Raw genomic sequence first — 17610 nt, forward strand, 5'->3', positions numbered from 1 at the left:
AGGAAGTTATTCTGTTATGCTATTGTCTCAACTACAGCGACTAAGACATTGCCACAGAAAGAGAAACTAAAGGTGTTTTTCCTCCTTAATGAACACACATTGTCTGAAAGGTCAGCTCTGCTGCCACAGTATCTGATAAAGAAAGAAATAAAAAAAGACTTGGATCCAGCACAGTCAGATTCAGGACACACACAGTCAGATTCAGGGAGAATTTAGTTACTTATTGTTCTTCCTGCAATCAATGGGAAATCTGAACACAAAATGTGAGGAAAATTCACTGGTTAACTTAAAAATCTAATTTATCATCTATTATGTTTTATAATTGTTAACACATAATTGTAAAAATAATGGTAATTCATAAATTTATAGCTATCGTGTTACGTTCAAGGATTCATTTGTATTGTTCAGCTTCCTAACATTAGCTATGTCGTTATTTTATTCAAATCCACAAAATAATATGTTTTAAAATCTATCTGATATTTTTATAAAACCTTTTCTATTGTAGAAACGATGCATGGCAAAACTTTTCACACCAGTTTTTCTGTAAAAAACACCAGTCTTCTTCCAAAAATAAGCTCTCTGGATCTAATTGCAGGTGAAGGAATAAAGCTTCAAATACATAATTTTTAAGATTAAAAATCCATTTTAAATCTACCTCCAAAATGACGAAGGTGACCAAAATATTTCTTAAGATCCAACCCTCTATTAAATTTCTAGGTTTGATGTTGACCTGAGAGTGATATCATCAAAGGATTTTGCATCTATAGTCACTTGGCTGCATTCTTTTTTTGCCTATTCCTGAGTCACTGTTTTCACTAACTGGAATATCAACTCCAGTTTTAGCTGTGATGTGGGAGAAGGTAACAGAGGTGGCTTTTGAAAAAAGGCAGTGGTACAAAAGAACAAACAGCTGCAAAGTTGTGCACAGACTGAGATATAGGAATGGCTTAAAAATACTGGATTACCAACTCGGCTTCTTTTTTTATTCAGTCTCTAATGTTGGAGCTGTCCCATTCTGTATAAGCAAGTAGATATTTGCGGGCCCATTATAAAGATTCTCTATACCACAAATGTCTACATTGAGAGCTCAAGTCCCTCTTCTAATTCATGTGCCTCATATCTCATGTATACTTTTTTCCCTGAAAAAATAAGCAGGGAATTTTCATTTTGTGCAGATTGAAGTAATTTTCGAAACTATAAAATTTGTAAAGAAAATAGAATTTTGTATTTTCTACCTAGCTCTCCTGTTGACTCAATACCAATTCACCGGGCTTATGAAATATCTCATAAGAAGGATTAGAATGAGGAGAAGAAAAAGCTTGTTATGACACAACAGTCTGGAACGTTTATGGGGAACATGGAAAAAACACAAAACAGAGCATGCAAATTAAATAGACTGATCTCAGTTGTAAAGTAGAAGGTAAGACTGAGCTTGCATATATAAAAGGATGGCATTGAAGTAAGAAAAATGAGGTAAACATGAACATTAAAGAACAAGTCTATTGTTTTTATGTCACTGGGAGAGAGTGGGGTTTTTAACCCATCTGCTCTAGAAAGTAGCATTGCCAGGGAGCTTGACACTGAAGAAGCCACAAAGAGAAATCAGAGTGTTCTGCTTAAGATTTCTGAATATAGCAATCAGGTCAGTCTATTAAAATATCTAGTAGCCATTGCAAATTCTGATGGTAAACGTATTTGGATTAGATTTTTCTTACTTTGTTACTGTTCAACATTTCCTCAAACAGAAGGCAAAGAGCTTTCTTCTCAATGGAATTAGAGATAACTTGTATTAAAGAATTCATCACGATGAAGAACATTCAAGTAGGTTTTTGAATGGCAGATCTACAAGGAAACACTATTCCAGGATAATCTTCTTCTCAAAAGAGTTTGCCAAAATTACTGTTCCAGAAAACTGCAAGACACCGTGCAGTTTACATATGATGACTTTTTGCTTTTTTCCTGACCACAAAAGTGGATAAGGAATAAAAATGAAAGGAAAAATCAAATTCTGAAAACCTTCTAGTTCAGGAAGCCATTATTCCACAAATAATTTTTTCCAACCAAATGGAACAAGCCAAAAATCTACTTTCACATGCAGTTCAATGCATCTTACACATATAAATTACTTATCTTCCTATTGAAGAAGAATAAAAGCGAGCTCTTCATTAAAGAAAACTGGGCCCTATTTTATGGAGTTTTTAGACAAAAAATTCACAAAATGTATTTTCTTAATAACAGCGTTATTCAAGATCAATTTAACTACCAAAAATAGATATTTGTAAATTTTTTTTCCTTATGCAAATCCACAAAGCTTTCAGAACTGTAAAATCAGAGGGAATGGGAAATTCAGGGGGAAAAAAGTTTGAAAAAATCAGTAATAAAGCATTTCTATTCTTTGGCATGAGTACTTCGGGGACACAAGGGATAATGCCATCTTTCAACTCGATATTCTTCAAAGAAGGTACATCCAGCTCCTAAAATTTTATCTTTCATTTATTACTAGTCTCTGTTTCTGTGACAACAGACCTTAGGAACAGTGAATCAGATATTCAGTGATGTAACTTCATACAGTTTACATTGGAGTGAATTGAAATATGCCAATTTAAACTTGCTGAGGATCTGGCACAGCAGCTGACTGAATTTCAGTCAGCTTAAAGCATCCCAAAGATTCACCAAATCTATATCAAAGGTTTTAAAGCGGATGTCTCCTGAATAGTAATCGCATAGGTTAAAACAGAGACAAAGTTATTCACACTAAGTATACTACAATACAAAATTCTACAAATTAGCCATAACCTAGTGAGCTGGAGATATCAAAGTTTCTCTTTCACTGTTTGCTTTTTTAATCACTAATTAATTTTCTAAAAAAAAGTATAGATGTATATTGTTATTTCAAGTTTTGAAACTATGGAAAGAAAGCTCTCCCATAATGAATCTCCCAGAGGTATCCACATAATTTTGTTGATTAAAAGATTTAATATGTGAAATACAGATTGTTCTTCTTTACATACTGCAGCTATTAATAGGTATAGCATTTTACAGCTGAGATTTAAATTGAGGCAAAAGTAAGGTTCAAGTATAAGTCAATTAGCTGCTCATGACTTCTTACATTTCACGTCTGAATCAAATTGCCCTCACACTAAGTCACACTCATGTCTTCTTCTGACTATTCCAGTTTTATCAATGTCTGTCTCTCTTGTATTTTCTTACTTGCCCTACACTCTTGGACTAGGGGAGAAAATCAAAGTGACGTTCCAAACTACTTTTGTGCTTCCAGCACATAAACATCTATTAATTTGTAATTATCTAAATCTGTATTTGTACAGCTAGAGAGACTGAAGTCATGCAACCAGTAATTATTACATATTGCAAGATGCTACTTACAGCTCCTTTTTACCCTGCTGCTTTTGCAATGAGTTTCTTAAGTTGCAATTATTAAAAAGACTTTAAAAAGGTCATGAAGTACTAATTAAACTATTGTTTATAAAATGTACAAAAAATACAGAATAGCTAAATGTATATTCTATTGCAAAGAATTCTCCTTCACCACAGAATTACCTTATTTTAAACTAATAAATACCCAATAACTATATCCACACACGTACATTTTCTGTAGAGATAGAGCAGTTTAAAACAACTGAGTTTCAGATCTGAAATACAAAAATGGATTAGAGTATACTCTGAGGAGGAAACATATAAATAAGCCCTCCAAAAATTAGAAAGAAAATTATTCCCCTTTTATTTCAAAATTTACCAAACTAAATTATGTTTTCTTTGTTCATGAAGATACCTAATACTATCCTTAACAGTATGTCTTTGGTCTTCAAACACATTTTGTAACCCTACAGGCAGTCACTGTACATCAACCAAATACCACAAATGTTATCCTCAAGTATATTTATCAGTTTGTCCCAGAAAAGAACAGTAGAAATTTTAAAATAATTGTGTCATCCTTACTACAGGATTGTGCGGATAAGGACTTTGTTGCTGTTTTTCCTTTATGCAGCACTATGGATGAATACATTTTATAGGTTCTTTTAAATTATTTTCTATATTGTAATCATATTTAATGTAACAGATATGGAAGAAGTACTCATTCTTTACCTGCAATAGAAAATAAATGTAGAGGGGAGAACTGTAGTAAACATTTACAAGTTGAGACTACATCTTCCCCAAAGTTAATTGGTTTATTGAGTTGGATCCAGGTTTTAACTTCATTGAAAGCATTTGTATATTGTCTAGACTGCTTTTTCCCTCAATTTTCTTAAAGTCAAAAAGAGAAATCAGGTGCTCTTATGAGCAGTGTTTGCTGCAATAAGGATGAAATTGAAGAGATATTGGCACTGCCAAGTTGGATTCTTTTGTAGGTGTTGAGCAAATAAAATAACTTCAGTGGAGCTCTCTTTGTTTGTTTGAATATTGAAGTGTCTATTTCTCTGTGTTGCAAATTATTTCCCCATACAAAATATTTCGCTCAGGAAGCTTGAGCGTCTAATTCATGGCTGAGGATTCCCTTAGAAGGCAAAGCTTCTGAAATTTAGGAGTAGGCAAACTCAGCATTGAAGACTTAACTCTGTCTCTAGATCTAGCCTGAAGTCTTTCAATTAAGAACCAAATGAGGATGCCATTTTTAAGGCATGAGTTTTTAAATTTTACATTTTTCAAGTAGCCACATGCCTAGGTACATCCTTCACCATACATGAAATTTACTAATTGTAACATGAAGTAACATGACGTAAACATTATTTATAAAGATCTCTGACTATCTTCTTAAGACTCTCCCATCAAATTGATTTTAAACAGCAAAACCAAAATGTTTTATAGTGTTAGCAATAGGAATTTCAGAATCTGAGGAATAAATCACAAAAAAATAAGGTTAAAATGAAAAGCATTAGGAAAAATTTCCACCCAGTACATATCAATATAACTATAAAATGCAAAGACTAAGGAAATTACTTAAATACCAGGGGAAAAAAAAGCTTACTGAAAAGTCTTTAAAAACCTATATTTAAGTATTAAGTATTTTCTATTTTGCCTTTTACTATCCTTTGGAATATAAAACTAGGTCAAGTTAAAAAAAAAATCAGGAAAGTTATTACCTGAGAATAATCTTCTGTATTTGAGTGTTTCCCACTTTGATTCATATCCACACTACTGTCACTTACATTTTCATCACTTTCAGTAACAGAAGGGAGACAGGATACGGAGTGAAATCCTTTTTTGAAGGTAGACTGTGGAAAGTGGCTAAATAATAAAAGAAAACTCAGACTTTTATCCATACATTTACTTTCAAATGACAGTCTTCATAACTACAATTCTTAACAGAATTTTGTCAAAATAATTTGTGGCTCCTTTATTTTGACAGCTTAATAGAGCAGCACAAAATCTATATATACATATATTCCTTACCATTACTGGCTTGGCACTACACACCTATCTACGCTCAAAAGATGTGACCTGTTGCCCTCTTACCTAACGCTCAAAAACCCAAAACCCAAGTCAGCTGAGGAAAATTAGATGATAACGCCAGAAGTCAATAAATGTCTATAGCCCCTAGACAAGAAAAACATTTATAATGTGCGCTACTTAAATAGAGGCAGGGCAAAAAAAAATGTTTTGTGTCAGAATAGTTTTTGTCTTTTCCCTCAAAATGGGTCTCCATAGCTACCAGACAGCTAAAACACAGAATAACCAAGGAAACCTGTGCAAGCCTATTCTGGCTATAGTAAAAGAAAGCTCTGTAGCTGACTTCAGTGGAGGCAGAAGTAAAAACTGATGGAAAGAAAATAAATAAATAACTCTTCGCTTGTTAAGTGAACTAGGAGAACAAGACGAAAACAATGTTGCACACATGCCAATCAGACATAAATACCTAATTGTGTTATTGCAGCAATAAGGAACAGAGAAAAACGTAAGCATGTGTTATCTAACCCCCTTCTTAAGGATTGAGATAATGAAATATCAAGATCTTTAGCAGTAACACAGTCACGATTATCTTCCCCTTGAATGTTTCAAAAGATTTTATTAGAATAAAAGCAAGAGAATAAAAAGAGTTTCAGTCCCAATTGTGTACCTAAGTCCCTTATCTTATTTTGGCAGCTATATTACTTTAATGAAATGCTAATACTTGCTATATATTTTTGGTTACTACCTGTTAATTAAATCACAAAAGATTAAATTAGCTGATTGTCATGGAAATTTAGCATATTAAATAAACTGTCCTTGACAAAAGGGGGTAAGTTGACCATGAAGCAATCTATTAAATAAAAAAAAACCAACATAAAATGTTAACATGCAAATACTGCAACATCTTAATTATTATTCTCGCATTCTTTTAATAACCTATTAATATCCTATTAATGGATATTTCTTAGAGCATTTTTATGTATTTCTAGTCCTATTATTTGAAAACAAACAATAAGTAATTTAATGTATTTTTAACCAGTAAAATGCAACTGTATCAGCAAAACAATGATATTCCCAGAATATTCCAAGGTCATTTCTTCCATGGACAAATGCTGCTGTTCAGAAAAAAAAACCAAACAACTAACTGGTTTATTATCAACGCATCCAATCATGATGACCAAAATGCAGAACCTGTCAAGTATGTAATTTATTCAATTTACTTAGAAATGTACTTTAAAAAAGGTGTACACACCTTAAAAAAATACACACACCTCCAACAATTTGCAAATTGTTGTTGGACTCAGGCTCAAGAAAAGAAATATGCTCCAAAATAACATAAACCTTTTGGTGCTCACTCGGTATGTGATACATTCAATGCTTCCTCTTCAGGAGTTCAGTCAGAATAAAAGAGAGGAGATTAATAATTTTAGCAGTTGCCTACCAAATCTTCATATCATAAGCTGAAGCCTGACAGTAATGTGTTATGCATTGGGTCATAGGAAAAAACCCAAGGCCCTAATACACTTAATGGTAATCCTTCTTTTCTTGTCAGTGAGCAAATATTATGCTGAATATTGAATACTGACTAGAAGCGGTGTATACATCAACTTCTGAAACTTCTTCTCTAAGACACCCTGTTTAAAGACCCTGGCTTTCAAGGGTTTATAGGACTTCCAAACAGTCTTTAACACAAGGCATTTATACAAAGTTGTGTTTTGAGCATGAGCTGCTTCACCTGCACTCTCAGGCTTCTTGTTACAACTATAATGAACAAAGAACAGCCTGTTTTATTCATAAACATTAACATTAATGCCAGATATGTGATGCCCATGAAAGTACTGACTGGCGTGTCAATGACTTCCTTGTTATGTGCAAGAATTGAAAAAGACCAGCAGTTTGAAGAAAAATTTGAAAGATATCAAAGAATATTCCTATTTCTGGTGGAAGTGATCTATTGAATATTCTACATCTTTGGGCCCACTGAGTAGAGCAATTGGCAAAGTGGTTTTGCCTGACAGAGCTCCCTGTCCTTCAATGTCAGATGCCCCAAGAAGTGTGTATCCACCTAGGGGACTGTCCGCACAGGGCGTGACAAGTAGGAACCCACCCCTCAGGTGTGTGCATGCCCACCTCTGGGTGGGCTTTCTCACCAGCGCGTAGATTAGCAGATTGTAGGGAGCAGCATATAAAGCTTAGAGCATCCCAATTTGCATTTCCAATAGGAGGTGTATGCAAGTAGAAGAACCTGCACTCCCAAAAGAGGAGGTGTGCTTGTAACCCAGAATGCCAGGAGTATGCGTATAATTGCATGTGTATGTCTCTGTGTGCATGATTAGAAATTCTTGGGATTAGTTACAGAAAGGTGTTCAGAAGTTTGTAGGTGTTTATTAACATCTTGTAAGTGTCTAGTATAGTGGTTTATCTGTTATATCGCTGATATTGATCCTAAATGTACATCACTGATTGCCAATTTATTGTTTTATTGATGTCACATAATTGAGTGCTCTGATCCTGATATGCTTTAAACTACATGAACTGAGCAGTTTTTCCCTGTGACACAAGTAAACATAAGCCGTTGCACTTTCACAGTGAAATGAACTAACAATAGGATGTTAAGGCTGAAACTATATTGAATACTTACATATCTGTGGGTATTGTGATAGGATTCAATTTGTAATTAAAAAATAGGCTAGCAATCTCAACATGTTCTTCAGGTTTCTTTACCACAGGCTCTGGAAAAAAGCAGCTTGTTAAATATATATTCTTAAGAAATATTTAATACTATAATTTTGACAAATAATTTCCATAGGGGATTCATCACCCCTAAATAATTCTATTTTCCGAGTATCATCACATACACTTGAATGGAAGAGAACAACCATGGGTGGCTTTAGGTGACATATCATGAAAAAATAAGTGCTTAACACTCTGATCTTCACCCTGCAAGGTATTAAAAGTGTGCTTAACCTATATGTAAGGTTATCCAAGGTAGCTCAGAACAACTATGGCAGCACATTCTGCCTTTGCTAATTTCCTCTGTTTCTGATCCCAGTATATTTTGCTAGCATGCCTGTAACGCTTTCATATTCAAGCGACCTCATGTCATGCATTTAACTCCATTACGCAGTACAGACAAACAAGTTTACCTCTAAAACTATGAGTTGTTGCAGCAGGACTAGTCACATACTTTAAAGGTTTAAAAGGTGTTCAGAGAGCTTCTGCGTTGCTTTGATAACATGCCCTTTTCATTTTCTCCAGTAGAGTAGAATGGTTTTTTTAGAGATAAATTAAGACACTTCTCAAAGCATTTAAGAAATAATAGGGCTAAGGGAAAGTAATGCAAAATTGGCAAAAAAAAAAAAGAGACAAAGAGTAATCTCTAGGGAAGTTCTACTGAAATTAAGATAACAGGTGATAAGTATGGCTCTGAAAATGTTTATAATTAAAACGTAATTACAAATTTATTTTGGAGGTTTGAGTAGACAAACCTTGAGGTTCAGATGTCACAACAGTTTCCTTTTTCTGACGGAAAAGCTTCCAACGAGGAACCGGTGGTGGTTGTGGTAGTGCTACCAGAGGACAGGACCTAGTTCTGGTAATCAGGACAGGATGGCTATATATGTGGGAAAGCCCATATTGCCTCAGCTTCTCTGAAGAATCAGCCTGTGAAACATGGAAAGATAGTCTGACTGGGGTCAGCTCTCATTTCTCATCTCTCTCTCAAAAAAGAACAGTATGCACTCAAAAGCATCTAACTGCTTGGAAGAAAAAAGAAACAAAAATCATTCACCTGACAAGGCTATCCAAAAACATTCCAATTAGGATTTGATATTCAGCAGAAAAAGTATAATTGACTACTGAGAAGTGTCTACGTATACTTTACTTTGGATAATAGATTCATCAGTTCTTTCAACTTATTTATATAACCATATTCTTTTAGGTGCTACATATATATACCAGATACAAGTGAAGCAGAATGAAGATGTAAGAAAGAAAACAACAGTGACAACATTTTGTTTTAAATAAACATATTTAAACATACTTTTTCTGAGAAAAAGGTCCTTACTTTATGCTGAATTTATAAAGCAGCAGAATTCTAAAAGCAACTGGTCTTTTAGATAACTTGTGAAATCTCCATAATGTAATATCACTTTGAACCAATACATCATTAAAGTTAAGCTTTTCATCTGCTGGCTAATTTAGAAAACACATTAAAGGCTCTACAGTTGAGACACATATACCAAAGCCCTTAGATGTGGACATTAAGTACTGCTCTTCCATTAAAATGGTCCAGTACTTAACATTTTTCACTCCTGAAAATTCTGTTACAAGATTTGTACATCCTTTTTATTTTAAAAATACACCTTCTTTTGCTTGCTAAATAAAGCACCCATAACTTATTTCTTTAACATGTTCATCAGCAAGTCTCTGATTGCTCCTGCTCGTTGTCAAATGTTCCTGAGGTTCTATAAGTACAAACTACAGAGAAGAGTGTAGTTATGGTTATTTAAAGGGAGAGAATCAAATTAAACACATTAAGGTACACAAGCAATAGATCGGCCTCATTTGATCTCTGAATTTATAAAGATGTATTACAGGAGTGGTGACTGGGTACACACATATTCAAACAACTCAAAAATGCAAGTTAAAACCTCCGAGATTATAAAGGATTTTGAAGACGACCAGTTAGGTGCCATAAAGGAGAACTTTTCAGCTGCTGAGTAGGAAACACACTTGAATGACTCAACTATTGATTTTTTTCATTTTGTTTGAGCAAACTTAAGACAATTAAATTCAAGCCACATCAATCCAAGGAGATACACACTAGAAAGCACAGCTAAAAGGGATACTGCAAAAATTCTTGAGGGAAATTCTGGCACAACTGCAGTCAATGACAAAATTTCCTCCAAATTTAGGGAGCAACTCTTAACCCAAAACAGTGAATCCACTCTTCCAAACTTTAATTATTTCTATCAGTGTAGTACTTCTCAGCCCCCAAAGAAAGCTTGAAAATGGGCTTTTTTAACTGAGGCCCACAAGAAATCCACTACCCTTCCATATCTAATTTCTGTCAACTTCCATTTTTCTATCAGTCTTTACTAAAATACTGTTTTAGACATATAGATTAATCTGCCTCATCCTATTTGGCCTGCCATGCCTCTTTTTCAGTAATCTCTGTACCCTAACAGACTGAAGCCAAGTTTGAGATTTAAGGCCTTAGGTGGCAGGAAAGATATAACGCTATGTCACTGTTTCCAGTTTCCTTTTGATGACTAGTTTTACTTATTATTAGCAAAGGGACAGCATTGTCTGAGACCTTAAATTAATATAAATTAAAATAAAACCACAGAGAACAAGCTAGTCTTCAAAACAGCATAAAAGAGACAGCACAATTTTTAAAAAGAAAATAGTGCAAGAATTAAGAGCAGTAAAGCAGAACACCTGCAAACCATTTCTGGAAATTTCTTTATTTTATGAAGCCTATCAGTTTTATGAGAAGGCAGCTTCAATTTTAATGTTCTAATATGATAAATATGATTTAAATGTACAAAAATTTAAATCTAATTAATAATCAACTCAAGAAAGCCTGCTCTGGCATTATAAATAGCTTTCTGTAGAGTGTGAGTGACTAAGTGGAAATTTAAGCATTGTTTTTACCCCAGCTGCATGAAGTGCTACGCTCTCTCCAGCTGCTTTCACCAATTATAACACTAATGATAGAAATGGATATAAACATGCTATTTCTTATAGAACAACGTATCAGAAAATGTATATCAGAGAAGTCATTAATTGCAGTCTGAAAAAAAATTGAAATTCATGTTTTTCAAGTAGCCCTTAAAATAATTAGTCTTTCCATTCAGAAGTATCTCATCATGATGCATTTTCTAGTCCACATCTAGCCTCTCCCAGGAGACTTCAGCTCCTGGGATCCAGAGGAAAGTGGAGTAAAACTGAAAAAATGAGCAGGGCTGTGGCAGGAAAATGAATGATCAGAATACAGAAGTACCGAAATATAAATTTAACTGCTAGTCATTACCTGATGACTGTTTCACTATACAAATTTTATTATTTTTGTTACAATGTAGTTGCTATAAAATGAAACACCCTGATAATAAAATATGTAATGCTTTCTTGTCCTGAGAGCATAGAATCTTACCATCTGCCCTAATGAAAAAATATCCTCTTCAAACAAATGTAGTGGTATACAGCCAGCATACACGGCCATTTCTGGCTGGGTTGGCACAGAAGATTCTACAAGAAAACATTAACATGCTTTAGAACGGGGTAAACAGTAAATAAATGTTGTTGCACCTCACCCTAACTTATTCTGCTTTCTCTCCCTTATTTTTATTATTCTTTTCTTTGTCTGACGCTGTTATTTCATTCAAAACAAGAGCTTATTGTAAAATACTCCGGAGAGAGGCCATGGATGGAAAAAAACCATTGTTTTAATCCTTGCCTATTTAGACCATCAACAACTTTTGCATATTTTATTTCTTTTACACAAACAAATAACAGAAACTACAACTTAGAAATGCAACAGCTCTCGCCATTGTTCTTTTATTTTTCTTCAAATTTTAAAAATACTAGGTACTAGCATGAAGAACACAATATACATCATATAAACATACTGATTGATCAGTACTAGCTAAAGGCTTCTCGCTAGTGAAAGCAAAATTTGATCTTGATCAAAAGCCAGAGCTCTGGCCGCTCCTGCCAATGGATGAGAAGATTGAGATAAGTAGTTTGAAAAACAGAGTGCTCGTAAACCAAGGTTACTGCTCTTACTTCTACCAAGGAGATGCAAAAATGGAGGTAATGATGGCTGCTTCAGAAAGCGTGAGGGTGTGACCCCATAGCTCTTATTCCACACGCCTTAAGGAAGCTTGTTTTCCTGTAATTCTGCCATAGATAGGCATAAAAGCAGGGCCACGTTCACTTTGTTACCCCTAGAAATCTGTTGCACTAGGCAACGACACAATCGTCTCATACCTGTATCTGTGAAAGAAGCCATTGTTAATTCCTGAATGATGAAGAGAAACCAAGGCTGTCTGGCTGGCAGCTAGTTCACTCATGCTGAAGGGAAATTAAGAGTCTAAAAATTATAATACTAGAAATATAGGTCTTTGGTTTGACCTAGAAGTCAGCTCAAAAAGAAGGATATCTATTTCTCTCTATTTTTCCTTAGTCATCTAAGAAAGCATGTGAAGACAGGATTTCAGTACACAGGTTGTGACACCTGTTTTTCATCAGAATGTTTTGTCTTTGTTCCCTTCAGCTCCACCTCAAATATAGGATAATTGCTTCCTATGTTTAATAAGTATTCAACTGGAAGTTGCCCTAAGAATAGGTATTTTCTGTGAAATGGAATAAAATAATGCTGTCTGCATACAAAGAAAAAAAGGAAAAGAAAAGAAAAAGGAAAAGTAAGGAAAAGGAAAGATAGGCAAGTGGCTGGAAAATACAATTTATCAGACTTAAAATCCATTTATTTACAAGGTATGCCATGTTTTTTTCTTAAAGCACTAAGATGTCTCTGCATCTTAAATATTCTTCCAGAAATTCAATTACTCAATTAAATATAAGCTTGATAGTAAGTCAGAGTTACTTTCCAGTAGATTCTTAATATTTCTCACTACATGCTTGTGATTCCTGTGTTGATCACAGCTCTTGTGTTAGCTGTGGGTTTCAACTTATTCAAAAGCAAGGCTATAATCTAGGTTTGATCTCAGTCCCTACTGACATATCTGATCTGTTACAAATACAGCAGTAATAGCTATGACGTACTACACCTTACAGAAGGGTACATGCCACAAGGCACACCAATCTCATTCGTTGCATGTGAGAAGTGTTTCTCAAATAAAAGTATTTAATCAAATACCAGGTGGAATGTAAAGCTGTCATACTCAGTCCAGATGGGTTGTGAAATAAAATGTCGGCAGGGCAGACAATAAACAGTAATGAACAAATTATTAGAGCATGCAAATGATTAACCAGGCACACCATATTCACTTTAATAATACTATTACAATAGTAGAAAGATTTTGTACATTATGCCAGTACCTTTTAAAAATAATAAATTATTTGATCATTTTTCAATGTACAAAAAATGAGGAGGATGTATGCAAATTATTTGCCACCACATGTACTGTTGATTGGTGTGAATTCAGCATCTAGGGAAACTAGTTAAAACCAATAGCCTTGAAAAAATTGTATTATTAGATGAAAAATGTTATAACATATGGTACAACTAAACAGTTAGATTCAGCACGCCTATTATTTATATCCATCATTGTGGATTTAAGAATTCTGCAGTGCTTTGTTAAAGATTTCTGAATCCTTGTAGCTGCTTATGTTTCACATTTGTGGTTTTGCAAATTCATCCACAGAGAGTGAGTACTTCACAATCTAAAGAAATGTTTCAGTCCCAGGGAAAAGGGAAAGTATCATTTGAATCGATCCATGTAATATATATATATCTCTCTCCAGCCACTTAAAAAGAAAGGCCAAGAATGAAAATTGTTATTTTTAATAGCTCTTAACAATTTTTATTTTTTAAAAAATCATAGGTTTGGAAGACTTGCAAAAAATTTTCTCACTAATCTTAAGGTTTCTTTTAAATATTTATTTATTAAATAAAAGCTGATGCTGAGTTTTAACTTTCCAAAACACTTCAGTTGGCTTTCAATATCCTTCCTATCAGGTGTGCAGTTCATATTTTAACCTCTGTTATTGTGTTAGGCATGGATTAGCTTTGTCTATTGGAGGGTATTTTTTTAGTCTTCAGAAAAATGACCTATGTGCTTTTCAGAATTGACATAAATATTGCAGAATGATGATATGCATTTGAAAAACCAGAACAAAATATTAGGGTCGGGTCCCTACTTGTAAATGAAAACTCTTTTGAATAGGCAAAAGGAAAATGAAAAGAACTTTACAGTTACATGTTATGTATCTCATAGACTCTGACGGTTAACATCACAGATCTACTTGTACAACTTCAGAAATTTTTAAACATAATAATAATCTCCCAACACACTTCTGTGACATAGAAAATATTATTATCGCTAATGACAAAACTGGTATCAAGGCACAATGAGACTTAGCAAAAATAAATGGCTGGTTTGTAGAACAAACTCCCAAATTCCTGGCTAGTGCCCTCTCCAATGGAATAGTATTCCCTTTCCAGCAGTTCTGAAATTATTAGGAAAATCATTAGTCTAGAAACATAAATGGAAGGTGGAGCGGTGGCTCTTTATAGGAACAAGGGCCTAAGTAGCTCATATCATATCATCATAAAAACTCTTTATGGAATGAATGGACTCCCTAGGTATGAAAGGAGAAATAGTTACTAGAAGAAAAAGCTGATGAGTGGAAAAGTGCAGATTGTGTGCTAAAATGGGCCGGTAGGAACATATGAATTGTCTACAAAAGCTTCCCAAGGACTGGATGGCTGAAGAGCTGGTTGCTCTCGGGAAGAGCCCTGGCTGGTCAGGTGAAAAGGGTTCGTTATTCTGCTGGATCCACGCAATAGGATGAATAGAGAAATAGGTTCAGCGCTTCAAGGATCCTGCAACTCATATTGTATTTTGGGGGGGCAGGCATTGGCATCTGCAGCAGGCATTGGTCTGAGTGTGCAAGTGGTTCAGTTCTGTATTTATACATTTGTATTGGGCCTGGCTGGGATGGAGCTAACTTTCTTCAGAGCAGCTCTTATGGTGCTGTGTTTTAGATATGAGACCAAAACAGTGTTGATAACACACAAATGTGTCGGCTATCACTGAGCAGAGCTCACATAGCATCAAATCCTTCTGTTTCTCACTCTGCTGCCCCAGCGAGTAGGTTGGGGGTGGGCAAGAGGTTCAGTCCTTCTGATTCTCTCCCCTATCCCGCTGGTGGGGAGTGAGCGAGCTCACTGGGTGGGGGGTCTTAGCTGCCAGACAGCATCAACGCTCCATAACATTATAACCCACACAAAATCAAAAGCCCGTAAGAGAATTTTCTGAATACTTAGAAGTAACTGGTATGTCAATGTGTATGACAATGAACAAGGTAATGAATATACAAAGTAATGAATACAAAAGGATTTGCCATTTTAGAAGTACAATATAAATTATATCAAGAATAGTTAAATACCTCTTTATAAATAATTCATATTTATCACAGAAAGAAGAACAATTCCCTTAAATTCCTCACACTCAATAGGTACAATGAAAACTTGCAGTAGGGCAATAAGCACTTTTATGGTGCTGGAAAAGAAATACTTTTCAAGCTACTTACAATAAAAAAAAAAAAAAGCAGCTGTTGCATTAAGTAAAGTCACTGTCACAAATCCCAAGAACAATTCAGAAACTTTTTACAACTATTGCCTCTGGAGTCTGACTTTGAACCTAGCCCTAGTTTCAAATGTTACCTTATGCACAAAAATGGTTCTACTGTCCCGGGTCACCCTCTGCAAACCATCTGTCTCATAAAGCCTGCAAGCTTTTTCTGTTGTGGCTACAATCTCACAACAAAAATGCGTTTTAATTCAGTATTATTTCAAATTGCAGTTCTTTTTGTTTGTTTGTTTGCAGTCTAATAATCTTAAATTTGCTCCATATCTTACAGTCTCTGACTTTACAATCTCCACATTTACTTCTATTCAAATTCTTACCAAGTTTATTAGTGAGATATCTACCACTTACTCTTATTCAAAACTCTTTTCTGGTTCAGATCTAGGATAAAAGAGTTCTCTGACCACCGTATTTGATCCCTGAACTAATAATCTTTCTAAATAACCTCTTCACAGGCCACTATCTATCTTTCAGAAAAGAGCATAAACTGTACTTTAAATGGCAGAACAAAGATCAAAATCATACAGAAGCACTGCCTGACGATTTTTAATACTCTTTCACTCATTTCACACAGTTTCTAGAATTCATCACTTGGATCCTTCTGCTTCTCCTTTGCTTTCTTTTCCCCACAACGTGCTTAACATTCCTTATATTCATGTGAAATGCCTCATTTCCTATTCCACAACTACTACCACTAAAGCAAACTATGTTCCTGCAATACATTTTAGAATTTACTGCTGTTTAACTCCTTTAGTAGTATCTAAGGTAGGAATTCAAATGAATATATTTGCTGATGACAAATAGCAATATTGGTTTGATATAAATTAAAATTATTTAAACCTATTATTTAATCTTATTTACATAGTGAGTTTCATTCTTGTTATACATTTTTGCTTTGTGGTTATTTTCCAAAGAAAGATGCTTTACCTGTTCTTGTCTGTTGATTTGCAACTTTGTTTGTTGATTTGTTTTCTTCTGCTAGCCATATGGAAATGCTACTTGTATGCAATATAAGCAATGGCAAATCACCTTAATGCACATTTATGAAGACTTTCTGTACTTTAAGATAGTAAGCATGACATTTCTTATTGACTGATTAGTTGAACGATTAGTATTTACTTGTGGTTTGTTTAAACTGTATTCTGATTTTTAAAAAAACTAATTAAATTTAAATGCACAAAGCAAGAATTTACTTAATTCTTAAGCTATCATGAATGTATCAAAACAAAAAATAAATTCATCAAAATAAATTTCCAGGATAAAGGAAACAAATTTATTGAACAATTAAATCATGGAGTGAATTCTAATGAATATTTCTTGCCCCCCTGCCCTTCAACAAAGAAGCATTCCTGCTTTTTCCAATTACTAGAGAGGAAGCTTTTTTTTTTCCCCAATATAAGAAGACAGTTTACCACTAGAACAAATCCTGGTCCTGCATGACTGGCCAGCAACTTCCAAATATTTTGCATAGCATTACTTTACATTTTGACATCAAACACAAATTATTGCAATAGTGTTCTTAATATAAGTTATAGGATTTTAATAGGTTATAATGACTGCAGTCTGTAATGCAGCCTGTAAAGAATTGCAATTTTTTAACAAATGAGTATATTTAACCTCCCCCCAATTAAGTTCAAAACCAAATAAAAGCAAAGTCCTTTGCTTTACATATATCTCCTGTTTGTATTTTCACTTAAAAAGAATAGGACTTACTTTCAGTTGAGACCTGAAGGGAACGTTGGGCTTCTGCCAACATTTGTGAAGACTGAACTGCTACCTTTTTTTCTTTTTCTCCTTCTCTGCTTTTCTTCTTTGCAATTTCTCTCTGCTCTGCTTTTTCTATTAAGCAAAATAAAGATTAAATATT

General features: G+C 34.4%; 1 protein-coding gene across 1 annotated transcript in view; it reads right to left on the reverse strand.

Moving 5' to 3' along the window:
* ADGB (androglobin) overlaps positions 1–17610 on the reverse strand; it is a 123226-nt gene that overhangs the window by 68817 nt on the left and 36799 nt on the right. Inside the window, exons 9-13 of the mRNA XM_075146211.1 lie at positions 17457–17582; positions 11564–11658; positions 8895–9069; positions 8048–8138; positions 5100–5244 (exon numbers count right to left, since the gene is read on the reverse strand). Coding sequence (XP_075002312.1) covers positions 5100–5244; positions 8048–8138; positions 8895–9069; positions 11564–11658; positions 17457–17582 — 632 coding nt within the window. The remainder of the gene's footprint in view (positions 1–5099; positions 5245–8047; positions 8139–8894; positions 9070–11563; positions 11659–17456; positions 17583–17610) is intronic.

The sequence above is a fragment of the Calonectris borealis genome, chromosome 3, assembly GCF_964195595.1.
Source record: "Calonectris borealis chromosome 3, bCalBor7.hap1.2, whole genome shotgun sequence".
Classification (NCBI taxonomy): domain Eukaryota; kingdom Metazoa; phylum Chordata; class Aves; order Procellariiformes; family Procellariidae; genus Calonectris; species Calonectris borealis.